This window comes from Bombus pyrosoma, linkage group LG8 (genome assembly GCF_014825855.1).
Source record: "Bombus pyrosoma isolate SC7728 linkage group LG8, ASM1482585v1, whole genome shotgun sequence".
NCBI classification, from domain to species: Eukaryota; Metazoa; Arthropoda; class Insecta; order Hymenoptera; family Apidae; genus Bombus; species Bombus pyrosoma.
This window is the reverse complement of record NC_057777.1, coordinates 653,857-673,083: the sequence shown is the minus strand read 5'-3', so window position 1 is coordinate 673,083 and position 19,227 is coordinate 653,857. Positions and strand designations below refer to the sequence as shown.

Genomic DNA, 19,227 nt, shown 5'->3' with positions numbered 1-19,227 from the left:
CAATTTTCTAAATCTATCTCTTAAACTGTGTAATATAAATCTCACAACGAGTGAATACTCATTTACATCTATTTAAAGCGATGACAAATGTCTCCAGTATTTATGTTTCAATCTTATAAACATCTTGTTTTTCGTATCATTCTATTCTCAATCAAATAAAAAAGAATTTTTCGTTATATATCAAGCACCACTATATGCAAGAAATTTGTTGAAATTCATAACTGAATTACCGTTTTTAAAAATAATACATATTCTTTATATAAAAATTAAATTTCGCGCCATGATACGAATGCTTCACCATCTAGTGATAATTTACTAAAACTTAGAGGAACAATGGCTAACAACGTCAACACAGGAATTCTATCAGAGACTATATAAACAAAAATATTTCAGTAATTAAAACAAAATACTGAACTACTCCATTTTCAATAATAAAAGATGCCTCCAAAACCTAGAACGGTATATCAATTTGATCTTCGTTTTCCATTACTATACATTTCAAAAGAAAATATATGTTTTATTAATTCTAACCTAGACTAAATCATGACTAACAATAACAATAATCACTACTTTACAATAAACGCTAATTTCAGAATGTTAAGAAGCCGACAGCAAATAAAAAAAATGCAGAACCACCAAAACTGACAGATTCAGTTGTATTAGGTGTAGAAACTAATAGTGGTTTGAGCCAGGAAGCCGAGGATCAATTTGAAGTAGAATTATGCTGGTGCATTCAACAGTTAGAAATGTGTTTGGGCGCTGGAAAGCTTCCTGAGAGACAGGCACATGACTTAAATAAAAATATAAATATTCTAAAAAGTAATACTGCGCCTCTGATAAGAAAGAGGCAAATAATGCGTAACACTTTAGGGAATTACAGAGAAAAAATGGCTTTGGATGAGCAAAAGTTTGGTAAAACAGCATCTTCTATCAAGTTTATGCCTCTGCCCAGTGAGAATAGGAAATATGTATTTGTAAGGAAGGCTGCTTCTGCATCTACAAAAGAAAAACAGGCTGTGACACATTCTTTGAACTCTAGTGAAAAATGTATCGATATTGACAACGTACAAAATGTATTTCGATTTAATTTTAAGATTAAAGAATAAAATACGCATTTGTATATTTATTATTACTTTTATTATTACTATCCTTTTATAATCTTGATTTCTTATTACATACTGAATTGTTTATTTAAGTATAGTCATTAAAGTATTAAAAACAAAGATTACAAATAATACAGCATTACAAATAATTTCGTTAGATTATATTTTTTTACCTAATCTATTTTAAATTGGAAATTAATTGAATTTCCTTTGTTATATTATAATTAAAGCTAAACTAAGAATACGAATAAGAAAATGTTTTCATAAATGATCCTTATCTTACAAATAATAGACACTGTTAGCAACTTCGGTCCTGTGGCGCAACGGATAACGCGTCTGACTACGGATCAGAAGATTCCAGGTTCGAATCCTGGCAGGATCGGTTGTTTTTTTTTTCCATCAAAAAAATTTTTGTTCCACTGTAGATACTACAAATAAAATATTATCGATTCGAATTTCAAAATTATAAATTTTAATGAATTTAATTTTCATAACAAAAAAATAAGTAAAAATACAAGAACGCAGAAGTAAGAAAACTGTTCCAAAGTTAAATATAATGAAATGAACAATACCAAAATTTCCAAAAACTATCGACACGAATGAAGCAATCGAAATGGAACAATATGAACTTGAAAATGCATGTTTAACAAAGATCTTCGCCGTAAAAACTGGGATATATGAAGCGAGTAAAAAATTCGTTATGTAAATAAATATTATGTTATGATATATTTAACAACCAGTAGTAACAAAGGTACCTCGTCTCTCTTACATACTTATAGCAGCAGAACAGCACTCTTTATCGTATAATAGAAGCTATAATTATATATAATATATGTATATAGGATGCCTGAAAAGTCTATCGCACAATTTTATCTATGGACAGAGGAAAAGTCCCGATCGAAACAACGAACGATAGAACACATGTCGCCGAAGAATACTCTCTCGGTCTTTCTCTCACGGAAAATCATACTATAATACATATACATAAAAAAAAAAAAAAAGAAACGAACATCGTAACGTAAACCTAACGGACGTGAACATACTGACATGAATAATTCAATCAATTTCGAATTAGCAAAAAGAATGCGCACTAGACTCTTTCGACGCCCTGTACAAATATACATATTTTTACAAATTCTCTGCTTTTTTTATTTTTTATCTTCCTCGCCTTCCATCTCTTTCTGTTAATTACTTTTAATAACATAACAGTGATATATGTATCTAGAAAAAATCAGTTTTCCTCCTCGACACGATCCAACTGATTGCAACTTATTAAGGACTCAATAATGACTCGTATGATCCCTAAATAGAAATATCCTCTCATTAAAGAAATATGATCTTCTAGAATATAGTCTTATATTAAATATATATAATATATATAATATTCTTTATATATCTATGCGTTTCTTATTTAAATAATTCTTTCTTTCCCTCTTTTTCTTCTTTATCTTCTTTTATTTATATGTTTAACCGTTACGCCTGGAAAATCACACACGATTCAGCAAAAATTTACACGCCTCACAATATTTCGAAAAGATTAAGTTTTTTCTATTCTTCTTATATCTTTTGTTGATTTTTTTTATGACTTTTCCTTGATTTTTTTTTTTTTTTTTTGGTCTTTGCAGAGCGATTTTACTTCGGTCGTCTTTGGTAGAAGCACGCGTTTCTCCATCCACGTGGAACGCTCTCATCCTTTTCATAATCGATTTTTTTTTTCTTTTTAGAGAATTTATGTCCTTGGTTGTGTCTCTCTGTTCCCTGAGTCCGTGTACAACCATTTTCAGTCTTCACTATCCTTTCTTTTTCACCTATCTCGTTTCTTATTTTTATTTTTTATTATTATTTCTTTAATGTTGCACTTTTTCTTCACAGCAGTCGACACCCTTCTTTCCTCTTTCGGCTTACACACTAAGACGATACATCGTGACTCGCAGATCTGTTCGTATGTTTATTAAACTAACCGCAAATTAAAGTTTACTCTCTACATTAAACTAATGAATGGAAGTTACTTAAAGAGTTATACGCCATTTTTGGTATGGAAGATACAGATGTAATAGGTTTGGAAGATATCGGGTTATAAATTTTAAAGTATAAAAGATAAAACTATAAATAGCAACGTTAAAAAGTATTACCAAATGATCCCACGTCATAAAATGAATAAACAAAGTAAGCGGACCCCCTTACTATACTTACGAGACTCTATGAGCTTCTAGACTAACTTTTAAAAACATCATCAAAACAGAAATATACGTATTATTTATTAAAAAAAAAAAAAAAAAAAAAACACTGATCTAAATGGAGTTCCCACGAATTTTCAAATTGAAATTTCTCAAAAAGGGAAAAATCGTACGTAGAAACTGTATTGCACATTTCATTTTTTAACGTAGAATCGTTTGTCTAGAGTTTTACTCCTATAGAATTAAATTTAAAAAGGTCTGGACTCGAACATATCCATGAGTCACCGCACAATCAATTGTAATTTGTAATAAAAACAGTGAAAACTAACAAACTATCGTCACGCATGAAAGAGTTAAATTTCTTTCGTGCCTCAATGATACTTATTCTCACCTCTTGCTACGACGAATCAACTAAAAGAACAAAATTACATTTGTTTCTGAAAATTATCTGTAAAAAAAAAAAGAAAATACGTGTCATTCAGAAAATCTAAATAAATTTTTTATACAACGAATTTCTGAAGCAGCAAGAAGTTGAATCACGCGAAACAGTATCGAAGACTACGAAAATAAATCTCAACTATCTTCAATTTCAACGTTTTCTAACAAAGTGCAATTCCCTCCAACTCGTCTATTTCATTACAAATAATTCGATGATCTATTCGTTAATATACCTCTCATAATACACACGATCGTTTTTATCATTCAAAAAGAAAAGGAAAAAGTAATCAATGAAAGCAATAATACGTAAAGCACATTCGTACAAAACGAAGGAATCGTAATGTAATCGATACATTGTACCATTAATCATTACAATACTCAATGACTTCGATCAACCCTATCTCTTAACATTCTATGTAGAATGTACACGGGTATATGATTTTGTGTGTGTACCACGTGTGTATAAGTATATATATATTTTTTTTTCTTCTTGTATATAATATTTTTCTTATAAAGATTCAAGGCTAAAAATTAATGTACAAGAATAGCATGTATCCGATATAATATATGCTAGTGTAAACAGAACCGTTTGGATTTGAGTCTGTGTGTATACTTTTTTTCATATATATATATATATATATATATATATATTATGTATATAATTAATAATAATAATCGACGCGTACAACACAATACGTTTTACTTTTGCGTCGATACAATAAATAGAGAATACACGCGCCTCTATCATTCCTAACCTCTCCTAACCTCCTTTTTCATCTGAAACAAACGAAGATCCTTCCGTTTCTTCCCAAAACAAATTGAAACGCGTGTACACCATATTCACACACGCCTTATATAATCGTCTGTTTGAGGCACATTTTCTATGCGTGATTTTCACGAATCGAATTTTTTCATTTTTTTCTTTTTACATAGTCTCTACGCAAGGTCGTTTTTCCTCTTTTTCTCTACGCCTTCCTCTGTTTTCTTCTTCCTACTCCCTTCTCTTACCTTTTAATTTCCTCTAAGAAGGATCAGGGAAAGAGCGAAGATCAAGAAATGTCGGCAAACACTTCGATGACTTTCTTGTTACTTTTTTTCATATTGTTTCCATTTTTATATATGGTTGATCACAGACAACGCGAAGAAAGAAAATAAATCTACAGGGAATCGATCTCGAGGGACCGTTCCATCTTTCGTCGCGTTTTGAGCGAGAATCTTGGTTTTCTTTTATTCAGTGTTTTCTGTACAAATCGACATTTGCCCGCGACGAGAACGTTTATGAATTAATTCTGACACTTCATTATGCAGAGCGTCCCACTGCAATAAGACACATGCATCGGACGATACCCCGAAACCATTCAATTTTTCAAAATGAAATTTTATTCTATCTTCTATCGTTCGAACGCTATGTCTCGTTCCATAGGACACTCTGCAGACACATACACAGTATCGATGAGTTGATCAGATATTTGCCCATAGAAAATTGATAATGGTTGAAAAATCTAATACAAAAAGGATGATAATGCGTATAATCTATTACAAAATAGTTGACAAGAATAGAAATTACCTATTCGTTTGGTTTTAAAGCTCCTCTAATAGGATAAATAATAATATTGTAATCTAAGAACGACGAATACTCTTTTTTAGGTTAAGTTCCATCCACATTCAGAGTGGCTTCAAAAGATGAGGAACACGTATTCGTTATTTTCTACTTAAAATACTATCTCTCGTAGTTTCGTTCGATGATACGTAACCCTAAGCATGGCATAAAATTAAACGTATCTACAATAATTTAAAAATCGCGATAAGGAACAGTGTCGTCTTGGGACACTCCATTTAGAACCCTGTACGAGTTCATCAAAGTATCTTAAATATATTTAAGGTTTACTTCAAACCTTTCTTATACTCAACAAAATGAAATGTTATTTGCTTACAACAACGCTTAATTAACATTATCATGTTAACCTATTATTGAATTCTATATTATCTACGGAAAGAAAATTCTAAGAATCTGGGTAATATTCTTTTCGTCGTTATTTCTTCTTTCGCGTATATCGTTCAATCTTAAGAATCTTGAAGAAATTTAACTATTTATAACGATATGATAAACTATTCATTTTCAATCCTGGAAATTTTTAATCTTTGATTTATGCAGTGAACCTTTACAAAATACTATTTTGATACGTACTTTATACTTTAAGAAAACAATGTATGAATCACTTTCATACGTTTTTCAATAATATTGCATTTATATAATTGCATTGCATTATTTCATTGGTCCTTATTGGGTTATACGATTTAATTCTATCGTTATATCTTATACAGTCTACATAATCTTAATATGTCAATTGACATTACCTAAAATATTAAAGAATCAACGAATAAAACTAAACTTTTTTTTTTAACATACCCTATCTATGTTAATGATAAAAAACAAAATGGTCAAATTGTCGCAAAATGACGAACTCGTATAGGATTCAAACAGTTCACGGGTGAAGTCCCGGAAATAGGAATGACGCAATGTGTGTTCGAGTCGATTCGAGCTACGAAGGCAGATAACGACATCACATTACGTAAAATGCATACAATATACACAGGAGAGATGCGAAGAAAAGATGGTGTAAACTTTTACTCCACGATGACAGTGGTAAGCCTGTTGGGTCGTTTCCCTGTCTTCTGTTTCCGACGGATCTCCCTAAAGTCCACATGATTTGTCTCGCAAGACTCTATCGTAGATAAGTCGTCTTCGTTTACGGTCTGCTCCTCTAGTTTCCTTTTCCTGGACCTAGTCACGGGGCCAGTCCTGTTCTTATAATCCTCTGTATATTGCGCGTATTTTTTATGCCTTCTCGACGTGGTCTCCTCATCCTCGTCTCGTTTACGTCTTTTAGATGACTCCTGTTGCATGATCCTTGGCGAATTCGAATCGGAGGAAGAAGACAAAGAGCTGAGATATTCATTTACTTTGTCTTCGCCAAAATCGAATGCGCTTGGTTGCGCTGGTGAAGCGGAAGTTGCTAGGTTAGTTGCGGTGCTGGGTTGTCGAACAAGCTGTACGGACTGACTGGAGGAAGTGGTAGAGGCGGATGACGATACGGAACTAGAAGTGGAACGCTTGTGCAATTTCCGGCGCTGGGCAAGCCTGGCTCCATCTACTTCCCGCAATCGGAATCCTTCTGGCTTCTCTGATAGTGTACTCAAATTGTCTGTAGCGTTTTGATCGACCGAACTGGCCGCTTCGAACGAATTAGATTCGTTTAGCCATGGATGATTTACCAGGTCACTAGCTGTCAGTCTTTTGCTCGGGTCCACGGTCAACAAGCCTTTGACGACCTGTTTGGTGAGGTCAGACACGTGACTCCAGGATTCGCTATCGAAATCGATCTCACCTGCCCTGATTCGGGTGGCCAAGTCTGGGGAATCTGTCCCAAATGGCGGGTTTCCAGACAGCAGGGAATACAATATAGCACCCAGACTCCAAAGATCACAGCTCTGGTCATAACCTTGTTTAGCTATCACTTCTGGAGCTGCATATGGAAGAGTGAAACAGGGAGTATGCAGAGGCTCACAGCCACGTTTTATCCTGGCGAAACCGAAGTCTACTATCTTCACTGGCGAATCTTCGCTCTGATGAGCGAATACTATATTTTCTGGCTTGAGATCTCGATGGACCACACCTTTCGAGTGCATAAAAAGGACCGCAGAGGCAAGTTGCCGCATTATTTTACTAGCCTGCTGCTCGCTAAATGGCCTTGGTCTCCTCAACAGCTCTCCTCCAGACAACAATTCCATTACCAAGTACATATGCGTTTTGTCTTCATGGACTTCGATTAAATTGACTATATTTGGGTGTCCCTGACAGGTTCTCAGCAAATTGACCTCTCCTGCACAGTCGACTCTGCGACTGACGATCTTCACAGCGTACTCCTCCAACGTTCTCTTATGCCTGCACTTATGACAGACCGAGTAACTACCATCTCCTAAGGCCTCCTCTCGAGGGTCTAATTCGTAGGCCTGTAAGAACGGGGACTCCTCGAATCTCACAGCCAGCGCGTCCGACGCTGAAGGTATTTCAGACTCTGTACTAGCTGTCGTGGCTTCTTTAATTATGTCTTTACTAACTACATTGTCTTCAACCAGTACAGATGGCGCCACGTAGGAGTAACCTCTAAAGATTTTGTCATAATTGGGCGGAACCACGGCCGGACTGTCGGTTGCGATCATTTTTGTGAATTCGTCCGAGAAATTGCTGGTGTCCAACTCGTGAGTAATTGTAGGAACGAAAGGCGGAGTGATTTCGCGTCTTTCTAGAGCTTCCCAGCTAAATGGTGGTGGGGCTTCCTTGAAGAAAGCATGTTCTTTCAGCTCTTTGGCGTCTCCTGGACCTCCGCCGAGTCGTTGTCGCGGATCTTTCACGAGAAGACGCAGGATAAAGTCTCGAACCGTTGCGCCCATGTGGCTCGGCATCGGTGGTTCCGTTTTTAATATCCGACGCGAAATGTCTTGCTGCGTGTTCTTCTCGCCTTCGACCGTAAAAGGCGACGCGCCGGTTAGCAGCTCGTACGTTAGTACGCCTACGCTCCACCAGTCCACCGCCTGCAAATTGACCAACAATAGATATTTAGAATAGAAAATTCTTTCAACAGATTATTCTTGAAATTTTAAAACCGAAGGGGCTACACTACAGCAAGAAGACAGCACTGCTTTTCAGTAATTTGACCGACCCAATAAAAACGAATTCGACATCGATCAAAATCAAATCACTTTCTCAAACGTTCTATAAATTCAAAGCTAACATTCGTAGTAAGAAATTTATGCGCACTTTTAAATACGAAACCTCTTCCGATAAATACATCGATCGAATCGTTGTTCATTTAGCGCCTGTTTCTCCGTTCCCGACAATTGTTTAAGTTTTAAAATATACAAGATTTTCTAGTTTTTATTTCTTTTATCCATTATTCGTGTATACATTATACTATCTTTATATTTTTTTAATTAGTCTAATTGTACTGTCTTTCTCACTGTGTGCTTATACGACGCGATCTTAGCATTTTCTGATTATTATAATAATATGATTCTTCTCACGATATTTACAAGTTACATAAATTCTACTTTATTCTTTGCCTGCAGAGAATGCAAGATTTACAAATGTTTCATTCTTGAAACATTTTATACAAAACAAGAACAAAGTATATCAAAATAGAAACTTCCGAGTGACGATTTTCTCATTCCCCAACAATCCGATTCCATCAAAATTTAACATTTCTCTTTTCTCTTTTTCTTTTTCTCTTTTTTTTTTTCAAGTAACCAGAGAAGAAAGAATAATAACGAATCGATAAAAATGTATCTGACAGACGGGGAGTACGGGCGCGATAACAAAGTTCTAGGAACGAAGGGAACAAATCGTGACGTAAATTCATCCTGACTCACAATATCGTGTCCCGCTGAGCCCCCTCGTACCACTTCCGGTGCCATGTACTCGATAGTTCCGCAAAAGGAGTAAGCACGGGCGTTGTTGTCCCTTTCGTGCGGCAGGAACTCTTTGCTCAGCCCGAAATCTGTTAACACGATATGACCCTCTCTGTCCAACAGAATGTTCTCTAGCTTAATGTCCCTGTAAATTATACCCAGCTGCAACAGAAAAGGTAACATTGTATGTTCCATCGATCAGGTTGTACGATAAGAATGGAATATTTTAATAATTTACCATGTAACGCGCAAATATTCGCAATAACATGGGACTGCAAAATTCGAGACTACGTTCGTTTTTCCTTTTCGTGTAATCTCGCGGGTCACGGTTGAAGTAGATATCGAGTACGCAAATAAGTTTAGTATAAATGAAATTAGAAGAGCGATATAACTAGCAATAGTTCAGATATGGATAGATTAAAAATTCAACCATTTTTAGTTCAATCGTCAGGCTATAAGGGATACGAGAAACTTATTTAATTGCTTTGTTTCTTTCGATCGACTTTGAGACGCAGCTTGAAATAAAACGTTCATTTAAATTTTTCGATTCGAAAATTGATCCGGAATGAAGTTTCAAACAAAATCGTGTTATCCTTCTATTCGATTCTTATATCGTATTTTGAATTCGTCGATTTCTGACAAGCGTAGCAGGTCTCGTCCATACGTCAACTTTTAAAAGAAAAGATCTTTCAAATAGACAAATTCCCTTAAATCGATTATTTTAAGCAGCGTAAGTTTCTCCAATGTGCTGGAGAAGAACGATACTTACCTTGTGTAGATGTTCCAGCGCCAAAATAACTTCGCCGATATAGATTCGTACTTCGTCCTCGGTGAAATGTTCTCGCTGATAGAGATGCGTAAACAACTCTCCGCCGCTCACGTAATCTGTAAAAATTCGAAGTTTTTATCGTTCAACAAATTAGACAACACGCCTGAGAACACGATCTTCGACTCGACTGAATCTCTCTCCGAGATATTTATTTTCGTCGATCATCGGTGAAATTCTTCCAAATTAAAAGATATCACGAACGTTGAAGGGATTGAAAGGGAATAGAAAAAGAATAGAGATGAAGATAATTGCCTGTAGAACCAGCGAAACGTATAACGATATTTTCTCTATTTATCTTCCGTGGCACTCGTCAACGAGATATTGGGCTGTAACGCTGTAAGGCATGAAATATTCATTGATAAAACTGCTGCATGCGAGATTTGGAATTCAATCGTGTTCTCCTGACGAATAGAAAATGTCTGATACTATTTTTGGATATTTTGATAACTAGCGATAGTTCTCTTTCGCCGATTGCCCTACTCTCTCTCTCTCTCTCTCTCTCTCTCTCTCTCTTGAACAAAACGGATTACCGAAGAAATACTTTGCGGAAGAAAATTAATACCAATTCGCGTGTTCAAATTTCACTTTTTAGCTGTTTCAGATTTTTAAGAAACGCGCGAACCTGAGAAACATTTGCAAATGTTATATCGTAGAATCGTTCGCTAAGTTAAACGTTTCAAAGTTTTTAAAGTAAAACTGAAGAATTTGTTTGAAGACGTAAGTAAACATTCTAAAAAGTTCTACATCGTGTTTTCATTGAGAAAACAGAAATTATTGTTACTTCCAATAAAATATCTGCAACATCCTACAATTGTTTGGAAATCTGAACAAAAAATCTATAGAAAAAATATACCGAAAACAAGATTGGTATGAAACACAATTTTTTAAAGTACGATTTTTTTTCGGAAAAGTTTGCGTTTTAAATACTAATTGCAATACGAATAATTTGTTTTCAATATCGGGGCTTCGCGAAAAACAGTCCATATTTCAAAATCGACATAAACGTTTAAATATTATCGTTAATGAATTTCCATGCATGTAAATTGGAACAAAACGACAACCGACTGGTGGAAACGTTACGGTAGCCGACCTACATATTGCGAAACAAAAATAATTCGTACATTGTGATGTCATCTAAAGAAAAATAATTGAGGAGAAGACGAAATCATCGAGTGATTATACGTTTGTACGAGGGAGGAAGGTTGCACAATGTTGTACGGACGACTCAACGATGATGATGTCAGGATAGCATCTAAAAACCTTCTCAGCTGCCCATTCTTTCGCTTTCTTAGGTACCTTTTTTCGGTATGACATACTCGCGACCGTAATGCGTACATAAAGAATAAAAGGACTCGTACAAAAATATTTTATGTAAAGCATAGTTGTGGAAATTTTAAAAATCTTTCGTGTCTGATCTGTCGTTGAAGCTAAAAAGGTTTATTAACGTTTTCGATAAACTAACCATTTCCTATCCTCTTAGGAGCAAATATTTTCTCATGTACTTTAACATCGCTAATTACTCATTTTTTACATCAAAAATGCACTTTAAATTGACTCGAGTTGTGTACGCTAAAACGCGTTCTTCTCTTTCCAATTTTCCAATGTTTGCTGCTGTTAACAAGTTGTACTTAAAACTGTTTACTTGGAGTATAGCGCGCTTCCTTTTACGCGTTAATCGTAATTATCACTGTATAACTATGCTCGTTACCAAGTGGCTGTATATTTTTGTCGAGACTGGAAAAATTTATCAAAACGAAACACTGTATAGCGCTTTCTGCGCCGCAACGACTAAATAAGCAAGCTAGTTAATTGTTATCTCAAGAGGAATAGATATTTTGCTAAAGAGCGATATATCGCAGGCACGTGCTTTATTTTAGACGAAAATAGTCCCTTTACGAAGATTAGAACGGCTGTCTCAACCGATTATTCGAAACTTAGCAATGGCAAACTAAGTGAAATTGAGAATGTAGCGTACACGAACTTTCCCTATTCCTGTCTTTGCCGTTGTAACTACATGTCTGGCGAATATTTGTTCAATAATTTTCAAGAAAAATAATGTATTTACCCAAAATAAGATGCAGCTTTGCGTCCGTTTGAAAGGCGTAATGCAACGTAACCAGAAAAGGACTGTCCCGAACGGCCTCCAGAACTTGTCGCTCCGTCTTCGTATGCTCGGTCGTCTTCTTCTTCTGCACGATGGACGCTTTCTTCAGAACTTTCATGGCGTAGAGTCGACCGGCATCGGCGCCCGTTCTCTTACGCACCAGGAACACTTTTCCGTAAGCTGCGCAAAACGTTTCGTTTCTCTATCATGACCTAATTCGCTAGCTATGTCACGATTATTCGTATTATTCGTAAGAACGTGCTTTTATTTCTCGTTGACTGTCAAACAATTCTTTAAACGAGAAACACGTTTGTCGATAGAACAATTACGAATCTCGTCTGGATTATTTAATCGAACGAAAATTTCGCGCTCAGATTTCCTTCCATATCGTCGCTTTTTTTCTCTTTCTTCTTTTTAACTTCGGCGGTTCGTATTGTCACAAAATTTCAGTGGACTTGGTGTATCTTTGGTTCGGATACACGACGTGTCGATAAGCTGTTGGTGTCAGAGAAAAAAAGAAATTGAATTTGAACCTTTAGATTTTTTAGATTGACGAGTGAGATTGGTTTATCGAGTGGTTTGCACTGATACATATTTCGGACATGGAAGTTTGTGAATAGCGGGAAGGTAGGACACGGCGAAGCTTTGACCAATATTTTTGGACGTTCCGAGAGCTGCAAGCTATAAATAGAAACGATCTTCAAAAATTTATTTTATTATCTGAATTTTATAAAATTCTAAGCGCAGGCTTGCAATAAACAGCGAGACCATAAACTGGTAGAAATAGCGAAGTTTTAATGATTTAATGATTAAAACCGTGTAGATGGTTTCTAACGTCGGCGATTAAATAGAAACGATCTTTAACGTGGCCATAAATGGACGAAAGTTTGATCGGGGCTGTGTACAAGATGTTTCAACAACGAGGATTTTTTAATTCGAAATGGACGATCGGTCTTGCTCGTTAAATTCTTTAAACTATCGAGCTTCTCCGTGCTATTCGCATTTGCTAATCTGAATGTAAACGCGGAGAGAAAAAAGCAAAGAAAACGATTTTTCTCCGTCGTAATTCAATTCGCATGTTTTTACAACAAATACGGTACACTATTCGCGTCGGTTCGACTTACGCGAAGAATTTTTAAAAACTTTGAATTACGCTGGAAACAAGAGACTATCTAAAAATCACACTCACCGGTAAACATCAAACGTAAAAATTAATCCACTCCCTTTCGCGCAAAAGAATTCGGAAGAACACGTTTCTACGCCTATCAACTAAACTACCATCTCCTATCGCGTATTCCTTTATCGGATAACAATATAAACATTTATCGAAACATCCTGTACAATTCCGTGTCTATTCTTCGTAACGAAACCGCCGCAATTTTCACGATTCACCAACGTCTTATCGACTTTTGCATTCGTCGCGTATCTTCCGCCCCTGAATCAGACAATTTATACAAACCCCATACGTCGAAGAAGAAAGGAAAAGAAAAGAAGATTCACGCGGAATCGATCGAAACGATGCTTAAAACTCGTTCTATTTCGCGTGAATCGGCGGACAATAAACGTTCGATGCGTGGTGTTTACTGCGCTCCGAAGGGAAAATCGCCCAATAGTCGCGTCGCCAAGACGCGAGACGATCGCAATTAAAAATCAACCGGTTACGAACGCTAAAATGGTCGGAGCGCGAAAAGCTACGGAGGAAAGGGACCGGTTGTACGTCCTACCGTGTGGACTTTAATCGCTACCATAAAGGATTTCGTTCACGTACCTCCGGTTCCAAGGACCTTCAGCAAATCGAAGTGCGTCATGTCTACCCTCTGGCCTCCGCTGTCTGCCAGGTTTACTGTAACAAACAAAAGTAGTCGTTGAGAAAAAGGTTTTTAACAAAACTTGTAATAAAAATCACCTTTGTCTTTCTCTTTTTTTTTTTTTTTTTTATTGTTTCTCGATGTAACGTTAAGGAACGACGAAAGATAGGAACGTTAGGATACGCGAAAGAGGAAATGGCAGAGACGACACGTAGGTTGAGAATGGAAAGTGGGGTCGTTCGAATTTAACGGTATCGTAGATTGTATTGTGAATTACGCGAAGTTACGAGGTGAGCAACATTCGAAAATTTGTATTTCTATTTGAATAATTTGATATGTTGTTCAAATGTTTCGTATTTAATGCATCGTGGAATCGTATTTTGCAATTTTGTTGAATTCCGTTTTGCAACGTTCGTGCAATTACATTTTGCAATTTCGAGGAATTACACGTCTTAACTTTTCTGAATTACATTTGCAACTTTGTCGAATATTTTCTAGAATTAAATAAATAAATAATATATACGAATATGTGTATACAGAAGCGAGTATTAGTAAAATAAATTGCATCGAAAAATTGATTTATAATTGTATGGAAATGTCCAGCCCTGAATGAAACAATATTTTATACAGGTGATAATATTTTATTATATTATGAAGTAACATACTATACAACATTTATCGCCACGCTACAGATACACCCTGATTATTAAGAAAGAATTAAATACTATAAAATAGCAAAACAATAATAGCGTAAGAAACTACGAATAAAGAGCGTAATAATCAGAGCTTGTAATAAGCTGTGAACCTAGAAAAAAAGAATAAATTATTATTATTATTATTATATTATATCATACAATATTACGTAACGTTGTGTTATTCCTCTCGAGTTGACATTATCAAAACTTGGACTTTCCGATTAACCTTCTGTAGTTTTTATCAAATTCTCAATATCTCCACTTTCTCGAAAAATAAAACGAGCAACAAAGAGTTTATCCCAAATTTTCAATCGACGCTTGCAGACATTCGTCAAAAAAAAAAAAAAAAAAAAAAAATACTGTATTGTACGAGTAGAATTTCGACGGTATAATAACGATTTTTTAATTGTTTTCTATCGATTTCAGAAAACGGACAGCTACTTTCATCGGCACTCGGTTATCGAAATACTGTTAACTGGACTTTCTATTTGAATGCCTCCAATCGGACTTTCGATCGTCTGAACTTTCATTCCTCGTACTTTCGAATAATCGATCGACTATCTCGATATCGATAAATAAGCATAGCTTTCCGCCTATTTAATTTCAGATCAGAAATAACAATCACGTAGACACATTTGTGTCGATGAAAGATATAGCTATTTATTATGATAGTCGCGCGGGTCTCGAACGTAATAACTAAAAAATAAATTTTTCTTAGGTTTAACTTGTTGTAAGCTGAGTGTGAATTACTTCATAATTCATAAGTTTCAGAATCTAGTAAAAGTCAGGCTAAATTTGATTATCGTTGATCGAACCGTTCTCCTAGAAAACACTGTACGTGCTAAAATTGGAAAATTTCGACTCTTATTGGAAAATGTTGCACGTACCAATGAGAATACTGTAGCGTAGAGTTCAAACGCAATTTCCTTTCCTAAATAGCTATTAATAACGCTAGAAAATACATGGGTTTAGCCGTCGCAATATGTCATCTTGTCATCTATAGAAAAAAGATATAAATGCCAATAAACATTGGTTAATTGTTTCTCGGCTTTTGCCTATGTCGTCTGTGTAAATGAATAAACAACCATTGAGTTTCTTTTCCAAAAAGAAAGAGACGACACATGCGCTTTTCTTTTTCATGAATTTAAACTACACCGACGCGTAAGTTTTCTTTTTCTCCCGAAGAACTTGCTTCTTGGCACCAACAGTGTTTTCTACAACCACTCTTGGACTAAGATCGAAAGAATGAAAAATGTACGTAATTTGAGAGAACAAAAAAAGAAATATGCGGCACGCTCGGTTGTAACGATATAAATATTTCGTAAAAATCTGATTTTAGACGGGCGAAATCCGCCAGATATAAACTCATGAATCCAGTTTCAACGACATTATCTAAATTACGATCTCTGGTCGCAGTATAAGGGTACCAGACGAGGTACAAAGGCGCCAGAAAATGATAGAAATAATAATAATTCAAGGTTCGCGAATTGTTTTTAGCGGTATATTTCCTAAAGAAAATTTGCATATAAAAGCAAGTGCCCGTTTCTCACCCGATCGGTCTGATATTCGTCTATTTCTCCCTCGTTTCCCTTGTTCCTCTAATTTGAAAACGAGCATTTTCTTTGCAATATCAATCGCAATCTATGAGATAAACGCTAAACGAAACGTTACACGAGACTTGAAAATGCCGCAGAATACAAGATAATAAAGATAGTAATTCCCATAATTAGAAAAGATATTCGCATATGCGATCGCAGGATTAGTGCAAAATATCTTTTGGCCAATGTACATCATTGCAGGAAAATAAATGATCGTTCGCTCGATAAATATTGTCCAAACTAAGCTGAAACAGACTGTGTATATTATATAATAAATGTGAAATAAGATGATATTAGATAACTATGCTTGCCTGAAAGTTTGTAAAAGAGAAAGGATCCAGGATAAAGTTTTCATATGTTGCATTCACACTTAAATAAATTACATTATTCTCACTGCTGTGTACATTTCAAGATTAATTTCGAATTTGACGCAGTTGCGACTCACTGCAACGCTAATGCAACTTCAATGTAACACACACGCACAATACGAACATTGGCGTTGAAGCTCTTCATATGCGATACTTTCGTGATCAGGTGTATGAAAATTTAATATCATTTTAATATACCGAATGGTATTCTCGAGTAAATTGTTCCTCGAGCAAACACGAAGCAACTCGATAAAGTTTAGATTCCGGTTAGTTTATCAACATTTTATTAAAGCAACATTTGCACTACCTTATCTCCGGCTAATGAGATTCTCTCGATTGCTTCATTTCCTAGAAAGCATTTCGTTCGATGAAAGTGATCGGTGGTCTTTGCCCGTGTAAAGAAACAAGAGGTTAAAAATAAAACGTTAGCGTCGGTTAGAATTAGATATCATGGGAGAACAGTCATCTGCAAACGATTCGATTCGAAATGGGTTCGCGCCTTATCAAATAAAATATATTTAACAAAGCGATTGCGACAGAATCTCGGCCTAAGCCTACGATAATTTCACAGGGTTTTCGAAGGAAGGAAGAAAGTACGAAAGTTGGACAGAAGGAAACCAAAGTGTCGAAACCGACAAAATCGAACGTTTCTTATGTGTAAGAATGTTGTCACGATTGTATTTAATATTTAATATTCGATATGGTATTGTGAAAACTGACTATTTAGAAAGGCAAAAATTAAATAAAAAAAAAAAAAAGAGAGAAGAAACACCGAATGTTTAACAGAAGGAAAAAATTTGAGTTCGAAGAAAGAAATTTATTACAAAATCAAGAATCACTCTCTGCGATTTAATGCAGCGTTTAAAATAGTCTTTTACAGTGTCTGGTCAGATTACAGATTAAAAGAGATCTTTGTCGAATAAAAATACGTCATTTTAGAAATCCTAATTTCATGAAAGCCCATTTTATTATTTAATCCAGAAAATTTCCACAACTGTTTCCCAAATTCAACGCAATATCACGATAAAGAAAAAGAGAGAAGGGAAAAAGACGTCCGCGCTGGCCTAGCGTTTCGTAACGGAACTAACGCATTTCATCGATTTACGCAGTAGAAAATGTGAATCAATTAGAGCAGAAAGTTAATCGTGGAAGTCAATGAAACTCGTGCCTTTCCAATTATTGGAATTACTATTTCGGCCATTCTCTGCCGTCTTTCAGATTCGTTGATGTCACTCGAAACGGATTCCCCGATGTTGTTCGTTTAATCTTCCTGAAATCGAACTCTTATCGACCTGCGAGAAACAATTTTTCTATCAATCGTTTACAATAGGAACATACGTTTTTCGCGTTTTTGTAAAGAAGATACGATCCAACGAAATTGAAAAGATTTAACAAAGACCAATACGTTTATAGCTTAATCAGTCAATGACCCGTTAAAGCGTTTGCTCGTACGTAATAATTGAAAAGTAAGTACGTGCGCGTCAGAATTTATCTGTTCACAAATTCCTGTATTACATTTGTGCAGCAAATTCGACGCAATTGTCCATCGTGCTCGATGCAAGATATTCCCAAATTGTTTAACAAATTCTCCAACCAAGGTGGACGGAAAGAATTACTAATTACGCTTTGACAACAATTCGCGGAAAAGGTTATTAAGTATTTAAATATCCAAGCATATTTTTTCCTCGTTGTGCGATCAATGCAAATTTCAGTCACCACGCAAACACACTTATTATTGTTCGAGGTGAACAACGGCAAAAATTTGTACGCGAACGTTCGAAAAAGCTCGAATTAGCCGCGTTTCCATCGAAGTAGAACGCAGGACGCGGATTACCAATATGCGGTCAAGGCGCGATAATTAAACGGATTGTTGTACATTTTTAAAGCTAAGCGCGAATTAAAGATACGCGAAAATGGAGAAACTTTGGATATTTCGAAACGGTTTAATCGAAAATTGCTTCGACAAGAAAAAGAAGAGACAAGTGTGGAGCAATGATTTTGATTTCACGAGTTTGGCATCTGTATCTACGCTCTGATTGTCATTTCAAGAAAGCCAGACAAGGTCGACGAAGGTGATTGCAAAATGACGCTTGCCACGGTTCCCGAGTTCGGTTATCGAATCGGCTCGGCTACGATCTCGGCCTTGCATGCGAAACGAGAAAAACACGAAACAGGAGACTTTCTTCTAACGTCTTTTTCACTTGTTTTTTTTTCTCGTCCTGTTCATCAACATTGACCAAGTTCTTTTTTAGTCGATGTCTTAGCAAACGTGTTTAACCGACGTTTTAATAGAAACATTCTTGGAAATGAATTTGTCAGAGTTATTAGTCCTCTCTGATACAAATACTTTAAATCGCTCGAAAATTTCGACTTTAACGTCCCATCGAAGAAACTGTGACTTGTATCCTCGTCGTTCGCAACTCTAAAGTCAACCAGTATGATATTATATACGTATAAAAATATACGTACGATATAAATGTCCAATTCTTGGCTTTGAGGCCGAATAAACATATATATATATATATATACACATAACGATAAATAGTATTACATAATACCGAAGAAATCGCGGTGAGAAGTGTATTTAAAAAAAGCATAATTTAACAAGATGTAAAAAGAAGAGAAAAGTCTCTGCGAG

General features: G+C 35.6%; 2 protein-coding genes and 1 non-coding gene across 5 annotated transcripts in view; 2 read left to right on the top strand and 1 right to left on the bottom strand.

Moving 5' to 3' along the window:
- Window positions 1–290: 290 nt before the first annotated feature.
- Window positions 291–1,126, top strand: LOC122570417 (UPF0488 protein CG14286). Its single transcript, XM_043732704.1, has 2 exons — window positions 291–459; window positions 594–1,126. Exons 1-2 carry the CDS (start codon window positions 439–441, stop codon window positions 1,104–1,106), a joined length of 534 nt encoding a protein of 177 aa, XP_043588639.1. The 5' UTR covers window positions 291–438; the 3' UTR covers window positions 1,107–1,126.
- A 286-nt stretch (window positions 1,127–1,412) lies between these two features.
- Window positions 1,413–1,485, top strand: Trnar-acg. The gene has a single exon. It is a non-coding gene; the product is annotated as a tRNA-Arg (tRNA).
- Window positions 1,486–1,806: 321 nt separating this feature from the next.
- LOC122570408 (ribosomal protein S6 kinase alpha-5-like) overlaps window positions 1,807–19,227 on the bottom strand; it is a 54,600-nt gene continuing 37,179 nt past the window's right edge. For all 3 annotated transcript variants that reach the window (XM_043732679.1, XM_043732677.1, XM_043732678.1), the window contains 5 exons: window positions 13,889–13,963; window positions 12,082–12,300; window positions 9,957–10,072; window positions 9,149–9,349; window positions 1,807–8,314 (listed from right to left, as the gene is read on the bottom strand). In XM_043732679.1, coding sequence (XP_043588614.1) covers window positions 6,347–8,314; window positions 9,149–9,349; window positions 9,957–10,072; window positions 12,082–12,300; window positions 13,889–13,963 — 2,579 coding nt within the window. In that variant the 3' untranslated portion in view covers window positions 1,807–6,346. The remainder of the gene's footprint in view (window positions 8,315–9,148; window positions 9,350–9,956; window positions 10,073–12,081; window positions 12,301–13,888; window positions 13,964–19,227) is intronic.